At 56.5% G+C, this 26,351-nt stretch overlaps 3 protein-coding genes across 3 annotated transcripts; 2 read left to right on the plus strand and 1 right to left on the minus strand.

The window, feature by feature from the left end:
• Positions 1 to 5,549: 5,549 nt before the first annotated feature.
• Positions 5,550 to 17,046, plus strand: BESB_063720 (DEAD-family helicase; the record flags this gene model as incomplete). Its single annotated transcript, XM_029364786.1, has 20 exons — positions 5,550 to 6,439; positions 7,041 to 7,125; positions 7,362 to 7,487; positions 7,962 to 8,037; positions 8,257 to 8,444; positions 9,037 to 9,122; positions 9,253 to 9,357; positions 9,740 to 9,808; positions 10,394 to 10,613; positions 11,312 to 11,483; positions 11,809 to 11,920; positions 12,222 to 12,341; positions 12,683 to 12,783; positions 13,480 to 13,583; positions 14,179 to 14,267; positions 14,510 to 14,624; positions 15,113 to 15,210; positions 15,616 to 15,679; positions 16,303 to 16,426; positions 16,853 to 17,046. The coding sequence occupies 20 exons, from the start codon at positions 5,550 to 5,552 to the stop codon at positions 17,044 to 17,046; spliced, it is 3,138 nt and encodes a 1,045-aa protein (XP_029219494.1).
• A 2,507-nt stretch (positions 17,047 to 19,553) lies between these two features.
• Positions 19,554 to 23,801, plus strand: BESB_063730 (uncharacterized protein; the record flags this gene model as incomplete). The annotated part of the gene is made up of 7 exons (XM_029364787.1): positions 19,554 to 20,213; positions 20,392 to 20,564; positions 20,882 to 21,584; positions 21,883 to 21,939; positions 22,528 to 22,601; positions 23,149 to 23,277; positions 23,549 to 23,801. 7 exons carry the CDS (start codon positions 19,554 to 19,556, stop codon positions 23,799 to 23,801), a joined length of 2,049 nt encoding a protein of 682 aa, XP_029219495.1.
• Positions 23,802 to 25,575: 1,774 nt separating this feature from the next.
• On the minus strand, positions 25,576 to 25,674 carry BESB_063740 (uncharacterized protein; the record flags this gene model as incomplete). The annotated part of the gene is made up of 1 exon (XM_029364788.1): positions 25,576 to 25,674. One exon carries the CDS (start codon positions 25,672 to 25,674, stop codon positions 25,576 to 25,578), a length of 99 nt encoding a protein of 32 aa, XP_029219496.1.
• Positions 25,675 to 26,351: the final 677 nt, after the last annotated feature.

Raw genomic sequence — 26,351 nt, forward strand, 5'->3', positions numbered from 1 at the left:
AGCGGAAGCGAGCGACGCGGAGTCGCGCCAGGAAACCGACCGCAGACACGTACACGGAGAAGGCTTCACGTGCGTGCCTAGGCAAAGCTGCTGAGAGGAAGGCGTCCCGAGGTCAAAGACGGAACCACTGGGGCCTCGGGGCTCCTCGCCGTGTAATTCCGACGACGAGGAGCCGCCGGACGCGGAGACACGGGTTGGAGACAGGCAGAGAGGGGACGGTTTTGAGACTGCGGCACACGCTTCGAAGCAGAGCGCGCAGACCAGATGTACTGCGGAAGCGGTGCGAAACGCAGGGCTTCCGCCCGAGCAGTTTCGCGCCAAAAACGGAAGAAAGGGAGAGCACCTCCGCCTGCCGTCTGCCCTCACGTGGAGCAGAGGGGGCGAGAGTCCGTCATGGCTGCCGTCTTGAAAGCTGCAAAAATGCGGAAGCCGCGCAAAGGCGCCGCAACGACCGAGAAGATAGACGGCGGAAAACCAGAGGAGGAAAACGGAGACACAGCCAAATCGAAGCGACGATGCGAGAAACGACAGAGAGAGAAGTAAAACAATTAAGGCAGTCGGAGACCTGGAGAAGGGCACCCCGATGGTCCAGTGCAGCGACTCAAGTTCTACTCCGGCAGTCGGGGTGGAGGACAGAAAACCTGCCTGACTCTGCCTTCCTCTCCTGTCAGGCGCCCCGCGCAGAGCAGCGGAAAAGAGTCGGCGCAATTCAGGACGAAGCTCACTTTTCGCCTGCCCCCAAACCGAGAAGAGCCCACGGTGCGACGCAAAATAGGCGCTTTTTTGCGCGAAGAAAACGAGGCAATAACTAAACAGCGCTGCGTGAGGCAAACGAAAGCGGCGGCGCAGAACCCGAGCAGGAAAGAGATCGAGTGCAGACTAAGAGGAAGGAGACAGTACGGCGAACCCCTATTGCGGCTGACACACGAGAGAAAAGGCTTCTGATCAGAAAGACGGAAAACAAAACGGTCTTTCCCTGCGCACCAGAAGGCGGGGGACAGGCGAACGGAAGAAGAAAGAGGGCGGCAGACAACTGTGCCTTCCCTTGAGCAGTCGGAGGGCGAGACGAATACCCGAGGCGAAGAAGGCAGGAACGGCGGGGGGACCATGAGCCGCGAACGCCGGTCAAGCAGAGACTATGAAGACCGAAGAGAGAAGATGGACTGCTGCACTTCGAGAGAGAGAAAGAAAACCGGACGCGGGAGTAGACGACCACGAGGACCAAGACAGGGCCTGTAGACAAGACCAGTATCTAAGTTTCGGAGTGCAGAAGTCGAAACACGAAGACTTCTCGACGCTCTGGAAGCGCGGCAAGGGACAGTGGACGCGCGACAAAGACACAGAAACAAACAACGACCAGGTGGAGGAGAGAGTTCTTCGGAACCTGTTGAAACGAACGGAACTACGCAGAGAAGGCGAAAAGGGCCGGGCTCGCGTGTATCGATGCAACCGACGGGGTCCGGAAGAAACTTCTCTCTGGCAAAACTGATGGCGAATCCTTTAGTGCTCGTCGCGATCTAGCGCATTTCGAGGACACACGAGAAAAAAGAGATGTGCGATCCTTTCGTTGCGCGCAGAGAAAAGAGGAGGCACGGGAAAAAGAGAAAGGGTGTCCATCTCGCGCTTTACGCAAGACACAACTTCGCAGACCGCCTAGTCGCCCGCCCCCGTGTAGAGTGAAAATGAGTAAGTAGAGAGGTACCGAGAAAAACACGGAAAACACATCCATATGATGAAAACAATTTATAAACACTTCGGGTTTTCCCCGGTTCTCCGGCTTTCCTCGCTCGCGAGTGGCTAGCAAGGAAACTCATGCTAGCATGTCCGCTCTAGACAGCAGCCCCGTCCAAAACCCCTGAAGGAGACGCTATCTACGTGGCATCCGTGCTCGCTCTTCGTTGTCTCGTTGCCCAGCCGCCCCCCCATCTTTTTCGATGTCCTGAGTTTCAGAGAGCGAAGAAGGGCTGCTGACAGACGAATGCGAGCGGCTAAAGTTTCTCAGAAGGGTGTCTCGCTGATTTTCTGTGTAAAGAAGTCAAAGCAACTATCGAGGCCAGCCAGTCGCGGCAGAGGGTGAGAGCCGGGCGTCACTGCGCTGCCGACTTGACCGATGCGCCAGTGCACGTCGAGCGAAGATCGGCTTTTTTTGCGGGCGGGGGGGGGGGGGGGGGGGGGGGGCAGGGAGGGGGGGGAGAGCGCTTGCTTCATATCGTTGTCACCTCTCTTGCCCCAGCAGCTGTCTCAGTCTCCTTCCATTTGGCGCGAAAAGGGATCGTGAGGTGGGTTTGGCTGGAGGTGGAAGCTTTTCGCGTATCTCTTGTCACACCAGCATGCAGAATCCAGCCGGGCAAGACCTCCACTCTCGAGCCGCATCAGTCCAAACGAGTGAATCCGCAGTGAGGCGGTAGATCCTTCCATGCCAATCAAATCAGGCTCTCCTCCGCTCAGCTCTCTCGCCACTCTCATGGGACAAGCACGACGCGCAGGACGTTTAGCCGACACAAAAACGGGTTGTCTCCTCGGAGAAGCCTTTTACCAAGTACTAGACAAATCCTGATCACAAGCGCCTCTCAGGTCGACTCTGAAGAACAAAGACATTGTTTTCGCACGAATACAAAGTGAGTGCCACATTTGACCGCAAGTATTTACTCAAGATTCCATCGGGTTTCTTCCAGCCAACATGGGAAGAGAACCAGTCACGATCAAGGGAGGAGAGGACTGCAGGAATGTAGATAATGCATCCATTCTCTGTAGCCGGCCTCGCATGCCTATCTAAATGGTCCTTGTGATTTGCTGCGAGAGCGCTCTTTACTGACGATTCGCCTCGTTGGTTGGCAGTCAGCAGCTGATGCACCATCAGTGAGGAACCACAGGACTGGTGAGCAATGTAGTGGAGAGTGGAACTCTATCGTAAAGCAAGCCGAATCGCGGGTATGTTCCCTGAGTAGCATAGGGATATGCGGAAGACCGATAATGGATGCTTTCAGCACGAAGATGTACACAGGGCCATGAAACGGATGGAATGAAACCGTCGAACACACAGGCAGACAACACAGAGAACACGGAGCCAAAGTGCTCTCTACCCACCGATGTGTTTGACCGGCAATCATCTCCGTGCCTGCGTTCTGCTAGGCACCTCACTGGTGCGCCGGCGTTCATCTGGAGCTTGCTGTCACACACATGTCAACTGTAATTCGGAGACGCGATAGACACTGGACGTAGAAAATCCGAGTGACTCGAGAAGCTTGCAGCATTTTTGCAGTCGTGCGTATGCAGATATCTACCACATGTGTTGCTACATCTGCGTCACATCTCGCGAGAAGTTGCGCCGGTGTCTCATTCTCCCACTTTTCTACTCTCACTGTTTTTCAGAGTCCTGGAAGTAACAATCGATGGCACTCGAGAGAAGTCACGATCCAGCAGATCCTCCTGCGTTTTACGTGCAGGCACAGCTACCGATACTGCTACAGGCAAGTGGAATTTAGATGCGTGAGCATCCAGGATACTTGAGATCATGTGTGCATCGATGGAGACGAAAGACAGTAGAGTCTACGGATTTGAGTTCGAGGCAGTCACTGTTGCAGCCGAGCTTGCCACCCTGATGTTTTCGCTGGCAATATAAGGTATCCGAATTCGGAAGACTTTGAACATAGTTCCGCGTGACCCTGGTGGCTACACTGCCCGTTATAGTGGGCATAGAAAAGACCTTTGGTGATATTTCATAGATATGATAATGAAGCAGAGACCAACAAGCAATCCGTATTTGGATAGGGGCGCTGATCACACCGTTCTGTACGCCGCATGCTGGGATGCGAAGCAGGACTGTGTTTGCGGACTCCAGGAGGCTGCGCAAATCTGCAAAAGCTTCCCCCAGACCAGTTGAAAGAGTTGCCCAAGTAGTCGCGCGGAAACGTTTGTCACCCATATTCGCCTTCTCTCTCTCTGCCTCAGCAGGTTAATGATTGGGCTGGGGCAGATCTAGCTGGTGAAGCCGCTTGAATATACATGCATGCATATGCACGTACATGTTCCAAGTCTCACACAGTTGCTTTCAAAATGCGATTTGAGTATCTCGACCGCGACACACAACACACGCCCGCGTGTCGAGCGAGATGGAGCTGTTTGTAAGATTTGGAAAAGCCTTCCCTTCGGTTTCGCAACACTCTTATGAGTATGGCGTGTTAGGGCACGCAGAGCGAGAGTGTCCTTTTTGTGACTGTACATTAAATTGATTTCGTTCCGAAGGAAACTGAAGATCATGCAGGGTCCCGAATCCGCTATGTTCGTGAACAGGTGGCCTGCATGAGAAGTTCTCAAACAGGTGGCAGGTCGAACAAGGACACTCACAACAGAGGTGCCTCATAAACAGCACAAGATTGGTGGCTCGTTCCCTAGAAAACAGGCTCACGCAAACTACACCCCCCAGTACGCCGTGCGGACAAACTGAATAGCTGAGTTAGGGTAGGGTCCCTGAAAGAGTCTCCAGAAACACCGCAATGGTCCCGATGTAGACGCCACATCGGGTCGGTTGGAGAAGGCCGGCAAGAGAAAAGTCAGAGCTTTGCCGAATCTCGCCGTGAGAGACTCTGCGCGAAGAAGCGACGGAAAGCAAAATCGGAGTGCATGCAGCGGAATGGAAGAGACAGTCCACAGCGAGGGCTTGCAAGCCAGAAAAAGCAGAGATCTCAGGCAGATAACTCTTGCCTCTTCAGCCAAAAGAGCGACATGCCAATCGCTTCTTGTCTTTTCGAGTTACGGAAGTGAGAGGGAAGAGTCTACCAAGCGGCCAACGCGATTTCAGTGGAGTGTTTGTACATCACAGCAGAGCGTTTCGGTTGCAACTCGACTTCATCATTTTCTCCGCCATTTTCTTTCCGTTTATGACGTCTCTCTTGAGACAAAACTAGCGAAAGTCCTTCATGCTTCTGAAACCTTCGTTACTGCTGCCAGAGCGCAGTAACCTCCGTCTGCCATACATATCTCTTGCCTGTCGCGCTCGTGCCGCTGCAGTTTCACCCTCTCTAGGTTTCTTGAAAGTGCACGCTCTCTTAGCTCACCACTTTCTCCCGCTCCTTGCCTCTGTATTCGGTATTTTTCTTTCGTCTGCGTGTCCCATTGAGACCTGTGTGTGAGTTTCTTCGCTCGTACTCGCTGCCTCGTAGAGAAGCAACATCGACTTCGTTTTTGTCTGAGAAACCGCGAGATCCCCTGGCATCTGCCGGTTCTTGCCGAAGCCTGCGCCTTCTTTTCGTTGCTTTCCTGTGGGCACTTTCGCTCCGCACGAGCGCCTCTCCTTTTCTCTTACGAAGTGCCCTGCATCCTTCCTACTTCCGTTTCGCGTGGTCGCCGCATGTGCTGTCCCCTGGGTATCCCTCAGCACGTCCAGGTACCGGACAGCCTTGCTACTCCACCTCCCGGCTTTTGTAGCTTTTCTCTTGTTTCTTCCCTGGCGTTCATTGAATTCGCTTTGTCGGGTTTGAGCCGGCCTCGTGGTCTCTTCTCCCTCTCTCCGTGATCGCGTACCGAGTCCGCCGGTCAGTGGGAGGAGAATGTCGACGGAGCTCGAGCGCGGCAGCGAGGACGGACCCGGGGCGAAGACGTCTCCGTTTGACTCCCCGTTGGGCTCTGTGGGCGCGGAGACGCCTGCGAGCGCCTGCGAGGGCGACGGGAGACGTCCGCCGCCAGACGCCCCGGGCGCCGAGGAGGATGACGAGCGAGAGGAAGGCGAAGTGCAGGAAGGCCTCTCCGCGCGAGTGAGGCCGCGCACGGACGGCGACGCGGGGATCAGCGACGCGGCTGAGGCATCTGAGCGATCCAGCGGCGCCCGCAAACGTGGCCTAGAGGACGGAGACCAAGGGGCTCCTGCCCCCCGACGGGCGTCGCCCGTCTCCGCTCTCCCGGCTGGGCGCTTGCTCTCCCCCTCCTCTGCGTCGGGCTCTCAGGCCCCTGCGCCGTTCAAAAAGCTGAAAGAGACTGCCGCAGAGGGCCGTGCGGAGGAGAGCAGAGACGCAGCGTCTTCGCTGTCCTGTTCGCCTTCGCCGACGGCTGCCCGCGGCGCAACGTCGGCCTTGCCGCGCCGAACGCCGCCCTCGTCGACTCTCACCCTCCTGCCGCCTCTGTCGGGCTCCTCTCCAGCGCCCGCTGCGCCGGAAGCCTCGATCGGCTCGCGCGCCGCGAGGGACGCCCGCGATGAGGAGCGGAGAGACCGCGGCGACGAGCGCAGACGCAGAGATGACGAGCGCAGAGAAGGACGAAGCGAGCGGAGCGGCCGCGACCGGCGCGAAGAAGACAGACGCGTTCGCGACGAGGACCGAAGAGACGCGCGGGATGAACGGAGAAGGCGAGAGGTGCGCGACGACAGCCGAGACGGTCGAGACAGAGAGAGCCGCAGGCGCGAAGAGACGACAGAAAACAAAGAGCGGACTGTGCCGTCAACCAGGTACGCCAGAGACATGCGGCTGTCGCTCGCCACAGGCGAGTTTTGTCAGTTAGCTGCGCAGCTTCTGTGCGGGGCGGGGGGGGGGGGGGGGTAAGGGGGGGGGGGACCCTCGGTGCGCTCGCCTCCATATGGCAGAGTCAGTAGGCGTGCGATTCGGCACGCCTTTCTCTCCATCGACGTTCATGCGCCTCCCTAAGCACATACTTGTATGTACAGACATGCATCCATGCATTCGGTTCGCGAGCTTGGGGAGTCGTGGCTTGCTGCAGACGCATTGAGTTGCGGGTGGCGACCCCGCCACGCAGTTTTGCTTCAACGCGTTCACTTGGAAAATCCTGCATCGCGCAAATTAACCGATTTGTCCGCGGCCTCGCTGATGAAGCTATTCTTTTGCGCGTCTGCTTCCATGCGTGTGTTCGCGTATTCGTTGCGCCGCGTCGTCTTTTGTGGGTGCTTGATCTGCGCCCTGCTGTCTCTCGTGTCTGAGACCGGGTGCCTCTCTTCATGCCTCAGGCGTCTGGCGCCTGCGTCTCGCTCTCTTTCTTTCCAGTCGATCTTCTACTGTCACGACTCTGGGTGTGCGGCCGGTTGTCTCTCGCAGCGTGTTTCGGGCGCCGGATAGCCAGAAAATTCGATCTCTGGAGGACGTGCTGAAACAGCAGAAGACAGAGGAGCAGCCCACGCGCGTAAGCGGGGAGTCCCGCGAAAGGGCGCCGTGCCTCCGACCGCCGCGACCGCCTGCGTCAGCAACGGCGGCGCGCGTGTGGGCGGCGCGCTTGGAGCGTTTAGCGATTAACCCTTTCGTCCTTAGCAGTCAGCACATGGCAGAGTTCGCGACGGGCGAGCACCTCGCGCTCAGGCGCTAGCAGTTTTCGCACGTGGAGGTGGTTATGGAGTCTGCGCGCGTGCCCGGTTCATGCAGATCCTCTTTCTGACCAAGAAGCAGCGCGAACAGCAAAAGGCCGCCGACGAGCGCAGTCGCCAAGAAATGGAGAAGAAGAAGGAACGACAGCTCCTCCAGAACCGCAGGAACTTCCTCATGCAGCAGGTGAACTGGCTTTCTCGATGTCTCTCCACCCGCGCGGGGGGAAGGCCTGCACTAGGCGACGCGATGTCCTACACCCTGAACCCAGCGGGGGGCCGTCTAGAGTCACTCAGAATGCGCTCACGCGCTAGCATGACCTAAAAATGCGAGAAGTCATGTGTGTGATGTGATAGTATGAGACAATCGACCGAACTGACGATAGATAAATATACCTGGGATGACTGTACTTGCGGCGAAATGTCAGTCAAGCATGCGTATTGAACATTCTCTGCGCTCACGCGCGCTTCGAGCAGCACGCTGTTCTGCTGAGGGTCATGGCCAAACGTGAGGATTGCTTCTTCGCGGCTCGTCGTGGGTCTGCGTGGTGCTTCGGAGAGAGTGCTTCGAGGAGGCGGCGCTAGTGTCCGCAGGCAGCACTGCGCCTGTGGCGAAGTTCCGCGACCCTGTGTTTCTCTATTTCCCGCTTCGGTTGTGCAGGAAATCGAGAGAGAGAAGGAGGCGAAGGAGCGGCTGAAGCAGCGCGAGATGGAAAAAATCAAAGAGGAGCAAGAGCGTATGTCCTCGCGCTGCTGTCGTGCGTCCTTCGCCTGGGGCGTGGTCTCTCTCTCCCGGTGCCGTGTCCCGCAGTGGCAGTTGGCCTTCAAGGCTGTGCGCCACGGTCGCAGTCTGGTGGCGCGCGTCTCTCTCTGTCTCTCTCTGTCTCGCACTGTTTTTCGCCTTTCGTCCAGGCCAGACCCAGAGGCCGCGATCTCCTTCCGGTGTCTCCGCTCAGGTCGTTTGCGCGCGGTGCGAGGTTCCGGGAGCACCACGGGCTCGCGCAGCAAGGCGGAAGAGGAGCGCGCGGCGAAGCGCGCGGCTGAGGAGAGAAAAGGCGGCGCTTCGGCGAATGCCCGAGAGAGTACCTTGGCGGACCTGCGCCTGCTCAACCTTCCCGAACAAGAGCTCCGTGCCCGGCAGCAGGTAACCCACAGCGGCTCTCTCAGTCTAGCTTTAGGGTCCAGTCCTCGCCGCTTCAACTGTGTATTCCGTTGGCATCCACTGTGGAGGTGCACCGTTGATTGAGTGTCTGTCCGCGCGTACTCGCTTCACGTCGTGCGGTTTTTTCTGTCCTTACCTCTTGCGAATATACATTTATATATCTGTATATATTTGTGTGGCTCTCTGCCTCGGCTGCGTTTCGTCTATGGGGCGAAGCAATTAGAGCTGGCATGAATCAGCAGGAGATTGGTCTTGTAGACTGCCTCCGTCAGAGCTCGTGTGCCGAAACCTAGGAACACCATTCACCGTTTCTGGTATTCGCATGCCCGCACAGCCTCTTGGAGTTGCTCGCGATGTGGATATGCGCAGCACCCGTCCGCGCGAATGTGTTCGAAATCCAGAAAAAGCGTCGCTTACGTGTTCTACTTTGTGTACTCATATATCCATATACGCCTGTATATATTTATTGTCACAATCGCGGTCGTGCCCGCTCTCCCGCCCTCCCCCACTCGGTGGAGCAACACTACAGCAGAGGACTCTGTGAGGTCTGTGGTCCTCTGCATGTTTTTCTCAGGAGCGTGAACTTGAACAGATTCGAAACCATTATCTTGGCATGAGGACTGAGAAGAAAAAAATTCAAAAGCCTTCAGAAAAGTTCAGGTGCGTTGCTGGCCGCTCTAAACGTCGCGAGCTCCGGGGTCCAGGAAACAGCCGTGACCGTTCCCCGCCGTGGCAATGCCTGGTGGAACAAGTGTTGCTGTCTCTTGCCTTTTTTACTGTTTACGTTCAGAAATATTTTCAACTTTGAGTGGAACGACGCAGAAGACACGTGCAAGGGCGACAACAATCCACTCTACCAAGAGCGAATGGAGCCGCAGCTGCTCTTCGGACGCGGGTGAGACCGCGCAGGCGCCGCCAGAAGGGAATAATACACGGCAAGAGGCTTTTAGTTAAGCGAACATATTGTCGGAGATGCTGGGCCGTAACGCCACTACGTTTCTCGTAGCCCAAAGAGTTCAAAATTGGGCGCAAGAAATAGGAAACCACTGGTAAAAACGCAGCCCTTCAAGATCTAACCATGAGTCCTGGTACAGCGTACTCTGCAGAAAAGTCAAGAAGGAGACGGCAGCGGGGACGCGGAGGAATCGGGGAGAGAAAATACGCGAGAAAGCAAGGAGCGCGAACTGGAGATGGCGGCCAAAAGGCTGCAGCTGGGAGAAGCGAGGCATAAGCGCTCAAAACAAAAGGTGTGTTTCCCTTGGATCTTTTGAGTACAGGTTCCGAGCAGGAATGGATATTCGCGAGCAGCGGAAGCAGAACAATTTCTACGACGAACTGGTGAAACGGTAAGGCTCTTGTTCTCGAAAGCTCGTTGTGTGCGAGTGTTTGCACGCATCGCGGTGGCTGCGTTCTGCGGGCGGCCCTCCGCCGCTGAGTTGTGGGTTCCGGCGGCCGCTCCCGATTGTCTGTCTCTCGAGGCATCTCTCCTCGTTGTCTATGCGTAACCGCGCTCCACCGTTGCCTCGCAAGTCGGGCGGCCTCGAGGCGTCTCAGTTTCGTCTCTTGCGTGTCTCTTCCAGGGCTGAGACACTGCGCCTCTGTTGCCTCTTTTTGTGCTCTCGAAGCAAGGAGCTGCTCACTCCCATGTGTGGCTGAAGCAATCGTTTGTTGTCCACGTACTTCCACGTACGCATATACATGTGTGAATATGTCTTTCTGGAGTCGGCGGGCTAGAGATGCGTGGAGGTCGATGCAAACTTATCTATATCTGTGCACTCGAGTCTGTCGCAGACGGTTGTGCTTTGCTCAGCTGCTTCGCGCGGCGTGTTTCGTGTCTGTGTCTCGCGTGTCTGGGTCTGCGCTGCGGCAGTGGGTCGCTTTTTTTCGCTGCGCAGACACTGTCGTCTGCGCGCGTCTGTTGGGGGTTTCAGGCGCCAAGAGCAGCAGAGAGTGGAGGCCGCTCGCGGCGCTGCGGAGGCTGCGGCCGCTGCGACAGAGGCCGTCCGCGCAGCGCGAGACGCGCAGATCACGCGAGCGAGAGAGAAGGAAGACGCCGAAGACAAGCGCGGGCACTGGACAACGAAGAAGCGCGAGGAAATGAACGACCGCGACTGGCGAATCTTCCGTGAGGACTTCGAAATCTACATCAAGGTGCGCGCGCGGCCGCGCACGGGAAGGCACCCGGAAGCGCGAAGCCCTGCAAGGAGGGAAGCGCGCCCGCTGCGACTTAGGACAGCAGCTCCTCGCTCTCCGGCACGCGAACATCCACATTCATTGATATGCATTTGCAGACGTGCGTTTCTGTTTGTTTGGCTGGGAGAGAGTTTCTGTTTCGGTGCGTCTTCTTTGGGTCTCGGAGGCTGCCGGAGCTACGGAACGGGAAAATCGAGATGGCGCGCGAGTGCTGCAAGGGGGAAGGCGCGGGTCGCGGCGGAAAACGCGTGACTGCCGGAGTGCCGCACTATAAACATAGCCAGATATATGTAGATTAAGATATAGATAGAGGGAAAAATCTGAACAGAGGGTGAGCAGTCTCTTTTTGACTCTCAAACCCCTAATCCGTCTCCCCTTGTCACCGGCGCCTTCGCCTCGAGAGGGTGTGTCTGTCGCTGTGCATTCACGTGTATCGTGGAGTTCTTATATTTTCCACTTGCTTAGCGTTCTGCTTCCAACTGACCCAGCGGTGCGCAGCTGCAGCTGCATCTGTTTCGCCGCAACCCCTCGCTGCGCGCATTCTCTCGTCGCGTGTCTGCCTCCTGCGTCCGGCTTCGCCTTAAGCGGCTTCTGTTTAGCTCACGGCTCCTCTTGTCGCCCGCGACCTCTGCTCTTTTTTTCTTTTTTTGTTTCAGGGAGGCCGGGTGCCGCCTCCGATTCGCACCTGGGCGGAGAGCGCGCTGCCGTGGGAGCTCATTGAAGCGATCAAGCACGCGAACTACGAGCGTCCAACGCCGATTCAGATGCAAGCGATTCCAATCGCCTTGGAGCAGCGAGACTTGATTGGCATTGCAGAAACTGGATCTGGTGAGGAGTGTGCGTCTATGCGAGTTTTTGTTAGGGCATCCTGCGGACGTCCTCTCTACCCTAACGTCGTGGTCACACGACGCATGCGCACACATCTCAGTCCACGCACGCGCATCCGTCGAAAGCCTGAGAGATAGATATGCATATGGATAAATAGATAAGGACAGATATTGATATTTTTTGATGTGGAGCGGGAGATAAGCTATGACGATTCATCTATCCATCTCTCAGAGAGCCAGAGAGATTGGTGCGGGGCTGTCTGTGGATATAAGTAGATGCGGAGATGTCCACACGGGCCTTGGTTGTTTGTTGCGTTGCGCGTCAGGAAAGACCGCGGCGTTTGTGCTGCCGATGCTGACCTACGTGAAGGGGCTGCCTCCGCTGAACGAGGAGACAGGGCAAGACGGACCCTACGCCCTCATCTTGGCGCCTTCGCGGTAGGTAGAAAGCGTCGCTCTGTGCCGCAGCCAGGCATGCACGCGAGGACCTACCTGTGTGTGTGAGCCCGTACAACCATGTTTGTCTGCGGAGTGGAGCGTCACATGAAGCCTGCAAGCGTGTAGGGGTACGCCGGTATGCTCTGACAGGCACACGCGCTGGCGCATAAATATATGTATATATATCATGCAGGCACGGGAGGGATGTGTTTTGTATGTTCTTTGTGGATTTTTCGATTCGCGTTGAGGCCTGGTCGTGTCGTCAAGGTGCGTTTCGCTTTCCGCGTTCCCTTTTTTCTAGAGAGCTGGCGCTTCAAATCGACGAGGAGACGCAGAAATTCGCCTCGTTCTGCAAGTGCAGGACGGTAGCAGTCGTTGGAGGCCGCAGCGCCGAAACACAGGCTTTCCAGCTCCGCAGAGGGTGAGCGAAACTTGACTTGAAAGTGCGCGTGCAAGAGTGGACGCATACACAGAATTATGTTCGTATATCTACCTAGTTTGCACGCAAAGCGAGCAGGTCTGCTTGCACATCTGTGAGGTGTATTCACTCGTGTGTCGTGTGTCCGTAGATGCTCAGTTCTGGCGCGCCAGTGGTAACGGGTCGACATCCAAGTATGTAGACTCGCGGTCAAATGAATCGATTTCTTTATATTTATATATATGTATATACTCGTGTGTGAGCGGACAAGTCAGTTTTAGTGTATCTGCAGCTGCTCCCATGTGCGCACCTGCTGACTTGTCGTTCGTGCGCATTTTTGCCAGAGCGGAGATTGTAATCGGCACTCCAGGGCGAGTCAAAGACTGCCTCGAGAAGGCCTACACAGTTCTGAACCAGTGTAACTACGTCGTTCTCGACGAAGCAGGTGAGGCCTTTCGCTTGAATCCAGCGCGCGCCTCTGCGTGTCGCTGGGGCATTGAGGTGTAAGCACTTTTGTAGGCTTAGCGTTGTACTCTTTCCTGTGCGTAGTTTTGTGTCGTTCCGGTGTTTGTACACTAGATGCATGAGCATATGTGTAATGTGCTTCTGTGCATGGTCATACACATCCAGTAAAGCCGGGAGCTTGCATACGTATATGCATATATATTTGCATATATATATGTAAATATGTATGCATGCGTATACGCCGTTGGATGCGGAATGGGCATTACTGTCACCATCGTGGACGCGGTGGTGGGATCGTCGGGGCGATGTCGCTCTGTCCGCTGGCGAGCATTGTTCGCGCAATTCTTCGCTGTGTCCATTGGCGATCCTATCTTTCGCGCATGTCAAAGTCCTGCGAAGACGCCTGGAGTCTGTGGGCGACGACGCGGAGTGTGGCGGTGTGCAGCCGTGTATGTATATGCATATTTCTCTATACATACATACATATGTTCTCTGTAGCTACAGGCGCACTCTCACAATTAGGCAACCCCACCGTTCGTGCATCATACATATACATATATATATTTGAATTTTTTCGTGTATTGTTCTGCTGTCGCTGCCTCTCGAGCGACACGCGCTGCTGGATGGACCTTGAGGTACGCGTCTTTTGTTTTTTGTGTTGCTCCGCTTCGTTCAGATCGCATGATCGATATGGGTTTCGAGGAGATCGTTAATTTCATCCTGGATCAAATTCCGACCTCTAACTTGAAGAGCAACGACGAGGCGCTGATTCTTCAGCAGGTACGGAGGCTTCCGGGTACTCACTCAACTGAACTCCTCGTGACGGTCGCGCGTGAGCGGCGCCGACCTCGCGCCTCTTGCAAGCAGGATCATCTGTGGACGCTCGTTTCGCGTCAGTGTCAACAATGAAAGCAAGAACTAGGAGCTAGATGGGTTCCAGCCGGCACTTTGTTTTCAAAAGAAATCGGCTGTTTGTGCGTGTCGCTCGTGTGTCTCAAACTGGCCTGTGTGAGGAAGGTTCTCAGGCCCCCTTGTTCGAAGCTGAATGTGCGGAGGAGTCCTCCGTCTTCGGTCCGTCTGTTCATCATTAGGACGTTGTGTTGCTCGGATAGTCAGCTCAGATGTCTTCTGAATTTCGTGTTGAGCCACGTGCAGGGCTGTGGATGCGCGTGTGCAGGCGCGTTAGAAGCCGCTGCATTTTCTGGTCCGCGGATGCGGAGTTGCTTTCAGAAGGGGGTGCTCGAGTGCGTCTCCTTCGGTGTCAGGTTTGACGAAACGCATGCATATGTTTCACCTTGCCTTTCCATGGCCCTCGAAGCTTCGTGTTTTGCCATGCTAAATATTTGCTGGTGTCGTAGGTTTTTCTTATTTTCAGGAACTGCAAGCAAAGGCTGGCCACCGTCTGTATCGCCTCACGCAAATGTTTAGCGCCACGATGCCCCCCGCTGTCGAGCGACTTGCGCGGTGAGCCGTCCCCCTCGCGATGTGTCCACAGTTGCGGAGAACGCCTCGCGGATTTGAGACGGTCTTCGTGTAGCACGCAGGCAAACAGGGTAGCGGTGGCGAAGACCGTCAGAGGAAGGCGCTTCTGACCTGCAAGTCGCAGCCGGCGGGCTGCGGATGAAGCAAACGGAAGTGCAGGTTGAATAGCAGCACGTGGCAGCTATCGCCGGTAGCAGATGTCGCCATTGCCTCTGTGTTTGCAGAAAGTACCTGCGCCAACCTTCCTACATCTCCATCGGCGATCCAGGCGCCGGGAAACGCGCCATTGAGCAACGAATCGAATTCGTTCCTGAGGCGCGGAAGAAGCAACGCCTCCAGGTACGACTATCGACCTTGCCGTGCCTAAGTTTGTTCTCCGTATGGTCATGTGCACTTCGAGGCGGGTCGAGACGTGTTTATATATATATATATATATATATATATATATATATATATATATATATATACATATTTGGATAGTGGCGTGCCCGCTGTCGGCCGTTGCGCGACGCGCCGCGGGTGTCCAACTATCGCTGCGTGTCTATGTGGAAGTTCGGCGGCAAGTGTCCTCTATGGAGCTTGGGGTCAGACATCGACCGCCACTGTGCATCAGCAAAAGCTTTGACTCGCACGCTCGGAGTCCGCACGGCTGGCTGGAAGAGGGCGTGGAGAATTGGCGGTGATGCTTTCTGAAACTTTTCTTCCATGCTTTCCAAAGCGATGCGGCAACTCTTTGCTCGCGGTCTGCTGCGAGTGTGCCTGTCCCGGTGTCGGTCGAGCCTCGTTCGCTTCTATCGCGAGTTTTCTTTCTTCCACTTGTCGCGTAGGATATTTTGGAAACCGCCACGCCGCCGGTGATGGTTTTCGTCAACCAAAAGAAGTCCGCGGACGCGCTTGCAAAGGTTCTGGGCAAGCTCGGCTACAGGTGCGCGTCCCCTTCCTCTCGTCGCCTCTTGGGGGGTTCCCTTTCCAGGCTTGCTGGAGTGGATCACGTGTCTCTGGTGTGGAGTTGTTTCATCACACGTGTTCTGCTAAACAGAAGGCCGTCCGCCAAGCCCTATCGGTCCTTTTTTCGGAGGAGATGTGTTCGTCTGGAGAGACTGTAGACCTCCGTCGGGGCTTCTCTGAGCTGCCGCCATCCTCCGCGGCGCGCCTGCCAGAAAGGAGGGGGGTGGCCAAGATTTTTGTTCCATTTCCTATGTAGAGACACACGGGCATTTGCAGAGATCGATTTAGATACGCCTTTTCTATTTGCGCTTCCTGCATTCCCTGTTTTAGTCCCATGCGTCGGACGGTGGCTCGCGTTTGTTCGCGTCTCTGCTGTTTGCAGTGCGTGCTCCCTTCACGGTGGAAAGGCGCAAGAGAACCGTGAGGCTGCACTCTCGTCTTTTAAAGTAGGTCACACGCCGCGTCCCTCGAGAGACCCGAGTGGTATTCTGGCGGAAGATGGCTCCATCATCTCCAGCGTGGAAACCCGGCCGTGACAGCTCGAAAAGGGCTGGTGCATGCGCCATTTTTGCTGGTCGAACGCCGAGCAGCAGGCGGAGTCCGATATGTTTTAGTTTCCCTCTGTACCTCGCGGCTATTGTCTGCTCGGCGACCCCGGGTCTGCAACGCGTCTGTGCTTCGTCCGTCGCTTCGTGTTTCGCAGCTGTTCGCCACGCTCAACGCTGAGAGAGGCGACTGGTGCCGGCAGACAGATCCAGGCTGCCAGGAGGAGTGGGGCTTGAGAGTGTTCGCATGCACATACCACCAAACATTAGACGCAGACCTATATAGATAGAGCGACAGAGAACCCCCCTCGTACGTCCAGATACCGAGGTCTAGCTAGAGAAGAACGAGAGAGATGTACGGCAGGTGTGGTGGATAATCTCGTCCAGCATTGGGCGGAGCCTCTGCGTACGTCGCGCGCTCCCCCCTGCCTCCCCCCCCCCCCCCCCCCCAACCCGTGTCGAGGAGGACCCTCGGGCGAGCGCACATCCGCCCGGGCTGTTCGCTGCGGTTGTCGTGTCTTCAGGAAGGAAGCCACGACGTTCTAGTCGCGACAGACGTTGCAGGGCGCGGTATCGATGTCGAGGGAGTGCAGCTCGTTGTGAACTTTGACATGCCAAAAGACATCGAGGCTTACACGCATCGCATTGGTAAGGATGAGCGACCCGAGGGGCTTATCACTTTCCGTGCGCACTCTCACGCCTCCCGCGCGCCGCAGACTGTCTCCAAGATCCTCGGCGCCAGTCGCTTGGATGGCGGGCGGACGCCCGGTGGAGCGGCAAGTTTGCTTTTCTTTCACAGAGCCCGCGTTCCAGCAGGTTCGGGGTGTGGGTGTGCGTCTACCAGAGCAGGTTGGGGAGCTGCAGCAGCGGACGAAGGCCCAGGACGACGAAGCGCAGGGTGGTGCTTCACAAGAAGCTTCGCACCAGGGCCTGATGAGACCAGTGTTTTCACCTTAGCGTGAGAGTGCTTTTTCTTTCCGTTTTTAAGGCTCTCCGCTGCGCGCTGCGCGCAAAGACGCCGTGAAGGCCTTTCATGGTATCGAGTCGAGTGTTTTTGTGCCGCGACTTCCATAGGTCGTACTGGACGCGCAGGCCGCAAGGGTCTGGCGATCTCGTTTTTGACCGACGAGGACAGCGCCATTTTCTACGACTTGAAGCAGCTACTCCTCTCAACCAACAACATTGTGCCGCTCGAACTTGCGCATCACCCTGCGACCAAGGCGAAGGGCGGCGACAAAAACCTGATGAAGCCGATCTGGTTCAACTGAGAGCCTCGCGCAACGCGGAGCATGTCTCAGCATTTTTGTACGCCCCGCCTGCCGCGCGAGAAAGTTCGCGCGGAGCCCGGTAGCCTGCGCCAGGAAAGACAGGTTGAAAACCCGCGGCCAGTCTTCTTCCTTTCTGTCAGCATTCAACCCCAAGCGTTGTTCGCACTCGCGCGTGTACACACTTCGTCTCGTTGTGTCTGGTGGCATGGAGAGAGACCCGCAAAATAGCTGCCCGTGAATCGGGGAATCACGTCTCGCAAGTAAGAACAGGCGAGAAGGAAGGCTGCCGCGGACTAGCACAAGACGTGAGCTGTGCGCAGGGAAGGCAGATGAACGGATGAGCAGCCTTGTTTCTCCTGGCGCCTCTCCGAGATAAAAGTTGGGTTTTTCTCACGTCTAGTGGCATTCGTGAGTTTCAAAGTTCGGCGAAGCTCCGAAGTAGTGTCACTTCGAGATATTTCGCACTTTTCGGCGGACACCTGGTCAAACTGGCTTTATGCCTGTCACTAGCTATTCGGTGAGGAGTCTCCCGCGCGGACATGAAGAAGTCTGTAGCGCGCCTGCTCAAATACATGCTGGCAGTGCATCTACGGAGTTTACCACTGTTAGCCTTCCGCCCTTTCTAGAAAGCCGTCCACAAATCTGGTCGAGGCCGTGTCTGCGGAAGCAGCGGATGTTTCCGGTGCAGTCTCGGTAACCAGTGCAGCAGCTCGAGTCATCGGGGGCCTGAAACCGCGTGTTACCCTGTGTGGTTCTCGCAGCCCTAACGTCGGCGTTGTTCCTTGTAGAAGCCGCCAGTTCTGAGCGGCTGGCCAGGCTCTCTGAAGGGCTCAGCCTGCCCAGCCCGATGTGTATCACTGAGTCGTGTGGTTTCGATTTCGCTCGTGTCACGCTTAGGAAGTCTTCGTGAGACTCCCGAGCGTGGCATTGCACTAGTAGCGCGCCACCGCGTGGGCATGCTTCTACCGCCGAGTGCGCGTGAGAGCATCAGCGTTAGGAAGCGCGAAGCAACTGGCTGAAGATGTGGCCTCTAAGTAGCGGGAGTCGGAAATGACCAAGAGGAGGTCGGGTGAGTCGGGCGCCGCCTAGTTTGCGGGTCCTCCTCAAGCTTTGATGCAACAGATGCAGTACGGAGAAAAAAAGAGCAGCGCAAATGCCAGGAGACAGTCGGCGACCGAGTCAGAGGTGACTAATTAATGGGCAGTGCGGCCCAAACACCCTCGCTGATAAGAAACAACGTCTGGTCTTGTCCAGTACGGCGAGTGCTCCATAGCAATATAAATGCGGGTGTGGACCCTGTCTCCTTGGAGCTATGGCGATCTGCCGGTTCTCAGAAGCATCAGGGTACGACCCTGTGCATCTGCACATAGCTGATATCTAACGCTAGACCGGGGTCGAACGGATGTATACATACATGCTGAACACAGTGGTCGTACGTGTTCAGCCCTTGTCGGTAATGGTTCATTGAGGCACGGCTCAGTGACACAAAAAAGCGAATTCCGTCCCACACAATTTGCATTGTAGACTTCGCACCGGTGGGTCATTCCTTGTATTGCTAGTGGACAGTTTCTCGCTTAGAGGACACGGCTGGTTGTCTCAATCATGGGGGTCATCGCTGCATGCGCATGCAGGTGCACAGCGGCACATGTGTATGTAAACCCTGTTTTCATTTATCTAGACCTGCGGCCTGATACCGTAGCCTCGTCGTCGCCAAACTCGAGAATCTCTCTGCTCAACATGTCTCGTGAAATGAATTCCTGCACAGACTTCGTTATCGACTCTTCACACGCTTGCTGCCAGGTGTCAAGCTGCGAGTTTTTCCCATGACGAAGGGGCACCTGCGATTGTTCTCACCCCCGTGCGCGTGGTGAAGAGCACATCGCAGGAGACACAGGCTCTTTCTTGTTTCGTTGTCTTTAATGACCGGCTGTCTGCTTCCTTCCCTTCATTACATCGTCGCCGCGTGGATCCACGATGTAGGCGTGAGCGTTCAGTGCGTACTCGGGGAGCCCTGAGATGAATGCAGACATTTGCTGCACATCAGCGTTGGGGCCGTTTTTCAGTCTCTCTTCACTACGTTTCTAATGTATTTTCCTTTACTCTTGACAGTCCAGATCTCGCGGCTCTTTTGACGCCGCCTGTATCAGCCGATGCATGCAGCGTTTGCCGCGCGAACTTGCTCTTGTATTCGTTCGGAGATCCGCCCGGCGCGCGTGGGCTTTTCTGTGCGTTGTCGGGCTGCATATGCATACCTTCAGTGTGTTTCGTTTGAGCGCGAACCACACAGTTTTTCCCCGATTCGTGGCGATATCCCGCGTTGCAGTGTAGTCAGCGAGTGGCAGCCTGGTGGTGCTTCGCCTCGTTAAGGGTTCGGTCGGTGAGCGCGAGAAAAGTCAGATTTTCTGTGTGAGACGTTCTTACTGGTCGTTCCTCTCCAGCAGCGCCGCCTCACTGCCATCTTGTCGTCTCGAGAGCCAGCGAATGCTCAATTTTCCTCAGTCGGCAACATGGCCGCACCTCCCACGCAGCTGGCGCATCTGCCAGTGACCTCAGCTTGCGCATTGCTGCGATCCAGTGCCGCATGCAGTTTTGCGCGCTGCTGCGCAGCGTCCACGAGGGAAGCCAGAGGCTGCGCCTCGGCCGCGCTCTCCGAAACGGCTGCTCCGCGCCGCCGCGCGGAAGCATCGTGCTGCCCCGCGTCCTCTGCCGGCTCCCGCGGTCTCGGCTCGCGCGCGAGTGGCGCTGGCGGCCTCCGCGCCCTGCCCTCGCAGCGTCCGCCGGCGCTCACGTTGGCAGCGGTCCTCCATTCGAGCCCCGGGGGCGCGGGCAGGCAGCTTGGGTCGAAGGGGCCTGCGCTGGCAGCTGGCGGCTGGCAGCGGCGCTTCAGCTCGCGGGCGCCGGCGCCGGCAGCGGAGGGCGTCGAGTCGCCAACCGCCGGGAAGGACAAGGGCCTGCGCGTCGCCGACGAAGAAGCGCAGAAGGAGCTGGACAAACAAGCGGTGGCGGCGGCGCTCGTCGCTACTGGCGCAGATCCCTTCGTGGCGATGAGCGCTGCAGACGAGGTCACTGCCGCGGGCGGCTTGGGAGAAGCCATCAACGAACGCCTCATCGCGCTGTATGACAAAGGGGACGAAGGCGCCGCAAAGAGAAACAAAACGTACCATCCAGTGAGTGCAGGGGCGAAGGGCCGGAGCGGCAGCTCCGCAGCGCCAGGCTGTGTACACACAGGTCTAGCGTTTCAGTGGTCTGCGTTCGCTGCGCACGTTCGGGTCGCAGTTGGCACTTCCGTCCGGTGGAAGCGAGGCCTCTGAGTTCTCCCGGAATGTGTCTGCGTGTCGCCTTCAGTTCGTGAGGCCCGTCGAAGGCGTTGAGCGCCGCCTGTTCGCGCTCGAGTCGGAGCGTCTTCTGTCCGACTCGCTGCTGACTGCCATCTCGCCGGCGCGCTCCGCCAAGTACTGCGTTCCTCTCCCCAACGAACACAGAGCCGCAGTTCCTCTCTTCTTCTACAATCATTTCGGGTACGCTGGGGCCGTAGACAGGAGTGGACGTCGACATGTATCCACACAACAGCATCTGGAGCGACGTGGACTTCACGACACCCGGGAACGGCTTCGAGTTCCTGCAGCTCGACAGTTGACAGGGGCTTCCAGTCCTGCAGTCAGCATTCACTGAATCTTCACATGTTCAGAGCGCAAGAAGTTTTCGAATTTACCTACGAACCGCGGGCAGCAAGAAGACCTCGCGCACACGCATGTGTTTGTGAATGTCACCGGGCGGCATGTACGTCTGGCACCGCCGGTTTGGTTCCTGTGACCCTCGTCTCTGTTCTTTACAGGAAGCACCGGCAGTATTCGAGCACCGCGTGGAAGTTCGTTCATTTGATCTTGGAGAGGACGGAAGCGGACCACCTCCACGCGGCGTTCAACATCCCTGGCGGCTTCAACGGGCGGTTTTACTTCTTCATGCTGCATCTGTGGATTTTGCACAAACGCCTCGTTCTGGGAGTGAACCATTGCATGCAGGCAGAGAAGCAGCGCAAACAGTTTCTCGCGCATCGGCGGCGGCTCCGGGAGAGTTCGCCCGGCGCCAGCGGCCGCGGCCCTCGCGCGGCGCTGGAGGCCTCGCATTCTCCTGGTGAGGCTGACGTCCCCCACCTTGTGCTAGTTTCGTCTTCCGTTCTCGCTACACACTCGCTCACCGCGCGTTCGGAGCGATCCTGGAGCCAGACGGCGGTTGCTCAGGGGTGGCAGGCGGAAGGCTCGAGTGCGGGCGGCTCAGAAGAGAGCGCGCAGACACGCGCCGCCACAGAGCACGCGCCGCAGCCAGGCGACAGCGAGCAAGGGCGGCGCGAGAGTCAGCCCAGTCAGCCCAGCGACTCCGTTTGCGCGTGGGATCCACGACGAGAAGAGGAGGAATATCTCACGCGAGGCCATCCGTTCCTCGTGGATGAGGAGAAGGTCGTAGAAGGAGAAATGGTCGACGCAGAGCTCTTCAAACTCACTTGGGACGTCATCAAAGACTGGCTTCTGCAAAAGCACGTACGCGCAAAGCGTCCAACGAATAGTGGCCTGCGCTTCTTACGGCCGCTAGATGCAGAGTTGGTTTGGCTGCAGACCCCTTGGTGGTTCAGGGCTCGCGTTCCAGGGCTTGGGCAAGCAGCATGGAGATGCACATCCCGTGTCACTCGTTCGCAAGGCTCCCCAGCACTGAATTATTCAGTGGTCGCCACGTTCATAGACATCAGGCTGAGTCGGATGTGAGCGAATCGTCGCGGAGGCCGTGTGTGCTGAAAGCCGTCTTGACGCATGCGCCAACTTTGGTTTTGTCCGCGTGCAGGTCCCAGAGGCGCGGTTCGAGTTTGAGCTCCGCAACTGCCAGGAGTACGCCTTTGGTGTAAGTTGGAGCTGGGAGGGCGAGGTTGTCGCTTGTTGGTTGAACGAATCACTCGGTTATCAGAAAATAGCTAGACAACGCTGCACCCGCGTGCAGCGTCGCGATTCCCCCGCCTCGGCTGTGTCGAGGGCTCCAGGCGGCAGTGGGACTGTGGTCTGTGCGGTACGGGCTCGTGAGTGCTATTTAGCGTCTGGGGCGACGGCGTCGGCAGTATACGGTAGAGCCTCGAATATCCTCTTCTGCCAAGCACTCCGTACGAAGCTTTCAACAGAAGCGCGAACTCAGAAGTGCGTCTTTTGAGTTGCCTGTGCGTTCTGGCTAGCAAGCAAAAGCCCATGCTTCGTCGCTTTGTGTTTTGCTGCTTTTGCTGGATGCCTTTGGCGAGCGACAGGCGGCACACTTGCTTTGCGTAACCATTCTCGCAGACGGGATGATATCCTGGGGAGTTCCAGTGTCGCGCAGGTTCGTGCGCGTTTCTGCGCATTGTTGTTAGGACGCGTGTCTCAGTGGCGGGAAGCGATGTTTTCTCTATTCACCTGCCCTTCATATGACGGCGTCGTGGGATGTGCCTCCGCTGTGGTGTCTCAGTTTTTCGCTGGGCTTGATGAGGCGCTGACCGATGACGAGATCTACGCATCGAGGATCAAAGAAGTTCTCTGGGGGTAAGCCTCGCGTGGAAACTTAATCCTCTCCCTAACGAGGGGTGCTCTCCCGCTGCGTCGGCCCTGACAGGCGCAACGGCAAACGGACGCAGTGGGTGCTGAAGAGCTTCAGGGAAAGCCAAAACTGTTATGAATCTCCTCAGGAGATGTACTCTCTAGCTTTCTTAGTTCTGCGTTGTCGCGACTTCCGGCGCCCCCTTCCACTCAGCCAGTCTGCCAGCGGCGGCAGTCCTCTGCTGCCTTCTGCAGTTTTTTGAGCGACCGAGATGTTAAGTTCCACGAGAGTCGGGTAACGCGGAGTTGCGTAGCGAGCATTGTGCGCACACGTTGCAGGGGTTTAGGGTTACGAGCCATCTGCTGTGTTGTCCGCTGTGTCGCGTTCGCCCCGTGCCCTGACTCGTGTGCGCAGTTTTTTAAGTGTCGCCCATCTGTAACAGTGGGAGTTCACCGGTTTGAGTGGTTTCGGCAGGACGGCCTCGGATTCTGAGCCATCGTTTGAGTTCGTCCCTTGTGCTGCCGAAACGGAACGGCTGTTCTTGTTCTGCAGAAACTTGTACAGCGGCCGAATCAGCTTTTCGAATCCGCACCTGAACCTGCTGACGAAATATCTAATCCGGCAGCTAACGCACGTGATGCGGATACACAAGGCGTATTTCTACAAGGCTTCGTTTACCTGGTAGGTGCTCCGTGCATCGGCCCCGAACTCGTCGCCGTCGTGGGGTGGCAGTTTTCTCGTTTTGTCTTTCGTTTCCGCGCGCATTGTCTGCCAAGCGCAGGAATCTCGCTGAAGGTGGGAGGGAACTGTCACGACCGTGTTCTGGATGTCGAGGAAAGGGGCGCAGAGGGTTTTCCCCTAGATGGCCTCGTACCTCTGCCCACCGCCCAAGATCGAGTCGTTGGCGACTGTGTCGACGGGCGCCTTTTTCTTGTCGAGATCTTGCTCGCAGGGCCGATTTCCCCATGTCGGCCGACTTTCCGGCGCCACGCATCGTACCTCCCCTCGCCCAGCGCGTGCAGTACGGCGGCTACACTCCGTCGGTCGCAGGAGCGCCTCCGAGCCCCAAGGCCATTGGCGGGCGCCCTATGCCCAAGCAGCTGGCTGATGGCTGCTCTGGAAGTACCCTGTCAAGGCTTCTGAACCGTCTAAAGAGCAAAGTACTCTCTGGTGCGCCGGCCGCGAAGCGAGCCGAGAGTTCGTAGAAGGTGGCTTAGTAGGTTTCCCGGATTAGGGCCATCCGCCTGCCTCTGCAGGGGGCGGAGGCGGGAAAAATAGGTGCTGTCGTGAGTGTGTGTGTATGTGTGTGCGTCACGGAGAACCGTTAACTCCGCCTCTGTGCACGCGAGCAAAAGCTTTTCGTGATACAACATCCAAAAGTGCCTCACTATGGTAAACTTGTATCACGGCAGCTGGCAACCATCGGGGGCTCCGGTTGCCCAACGACCATTTTTTTCACTGCGGCCGACGGGATGATCAAACATGCCCTCGCGGGTGTGCGTGGGGGAGGTGGCAGGTGCGGACATATATGAACGTCTCATGAAAAGAAAAATTCGCACCTTCCCCGTGACGCCGATGGTGTTCCTTGAAATAGCGTAAACGCTGCTGTGTTGCGAGAAGCTCCCGGAGGGCTTCGCATGTTGCATAAGGTCACAGTACACGCCCACTCAGCTGCGAAAGGAAAGGAGCGAGAGTTCCTTTCCCACGAACGATTTGTATGGCTACACATCCTTCTCTCTCTCCCGCCGTCTACGATATCGAGTTTATGGCGATGGCTTTCACTTACACACGAAGTGTGTCTCTGCGGTCACCGTAAGGTGAACCATCGCGTAGGTTTAGGGTTTACCGCTCCTTGCCGACGTTCATTCCAGAGAATAAAAACAAACTGCCTGGGTGGTGGGCTTATTTCTGAGGTTCACGGTAACAGCAATGAGTTACAAGAACGACATGGAAGGCGTTTCGTGCTAGCGGGGCCGCTGCAGGCCACGTCAGTGCCCACTGGTATGGGATTCACTGGCTGCGTTCCTTCAATCGAACCGAACCCGTTTATAAGGGAGTTAATCTCAGGGTGCTTGAGTACTGGTGTACGCCATCACTCAACTAGTCGACCTGCTCCAGTCGTTTGAGAATGACCTCCCTATCGAAGAGACGAATGTGCAGCGGTAACATAGTCAACATGAAGCCAAAACAAAATGGGATTCCTAGATTTCTCGAGTCTTTCTTTGAAGAGACTATTCGAGCAAGAGGGCTTCCCGTCCACGGCATGTACTTGGTCGTACGCCTTCTCAAAGTGTCACAAAATCCGGTGCGCACCCTTGGTGCCTAGCAGAAGCCCAATGGGGGCCTCTTGCGCCAACGCAACCCAGATCACCTGACAGTTGACAGTGCTACCGCTGAATGCGTCACGTCCCGCATAAAGCCGCATGCGTCTGAGCGTATGAGGGGGCGTAGGAATGGCCAGCAGTTGGACTCGATCACACCTCGCATTTGATTTAGAGAGGTCGAAAAAAATATGCGTAGTGTAATACTGAATGAGCTGAGCGTACAGAAGAAGGTACACGTACAGCCGTACGCACATGCTTTCGATTCCTCCATCGAAGAAGCGGAGCAGCAAAACTCGATATGTTGAACAGGCAGACGAAGGCCCGGTACCAAATCCCAACCACAAACGCCCAGTGGGGGACTGCCGACGTGGCACGCTGGATGGCGGCCGACAGAGACAGTTGTCGCCACACGAGCCAGCAGGTCGGCTTTGCAGCTGGTTCAAAAATTGGAAGAAGGCTGGTCGCTGTTTGCCGATTATCAAGCTCTATGAGTGAGCTGCCTCGGAACTGAAAAGCTATCGAGCGGACTTTAACCGTGGAATCTATTCTTGCACTACATGTACTGTCTTGCTCGCAGCGGATGCCGCATGCATACGCTGTAATGAATCAGCAGATGATGAGGCTTGGGCTCGCCCGAGATGGCTGCTGTATGATCTCAGGATACAGTTCCGCCTGGCTGCGACGCTAGTTTCTGCTGCTTGAGCTCGTAGGGAATGATTTCCTCAACCTCCAGCCGATGAAGATCGGAGAGCATTTCTGAAAAAAAACAGCACAAAGATCCACGTGGAAAGTCCGGAGAGCTGAGCCCCGCTGCTCCTCTAGAGAAGCCACGTACGTCACGCTCCAATGCACCGTTGTCGAATGAACTGCAAAAGGAAAAGACAGATGCTGATAATAACTGCGAACTAGGGCACGCGAAAAAGCCACAGCGGAAAACTATGCCCTAAATCTGTATGCGCTGCCACGAGTGCACGAGTGTTTCCACGCAGAGAAATGTTGCACATGATCGATGCCAAGCAAGGCAGGCTGGCGGGTTTCAGCTGTCGAACCTTGAACTCCGGGAACCGTGAGAGTGATAAAACGCTCAACGTCATGCCAGACAGCTGCCCTTGCGGGCAGATTTTGATGTAAATCGTGTATTGCGATCTTTGCTTGTGCGTACTTGCGATGCCTTTGGTATCCACCAGGTAGAAGAATAACTCTGGAATCCGGCGCCGTCTTTTCATCTTCTGGGACAAGTGATACCGCAGCATTTTGCGCGAGCCTTGCAGCCACCCATGAGCCTGCGATGTGTCAAGTCAGCATAACCAGAATGAAATCAGCGGCGCAAGCTTCTTATGTATCAGCATATATAGCCGACACTTCGGCGCAGGATATGTCCTTCACAGTGAACGAAAACCTCAGGCATTTTCCAGATCGGCAATCAATCAG

Source organism: Besnoitia besnoiti, chromosome V (assembly GCF_002563875.1).
Source record: "Besnoitia besnoiti strain Bb-Ger1 chromosome V, whole genome shotgun sequence".
Taxonomy (NCBI): domain Eukaryota; phylum Apicomplexa; class Conoidasida; order Eucoccidiorida; family Sarcocystidae; genus Besnoitia; species Besnoitia besnoiti.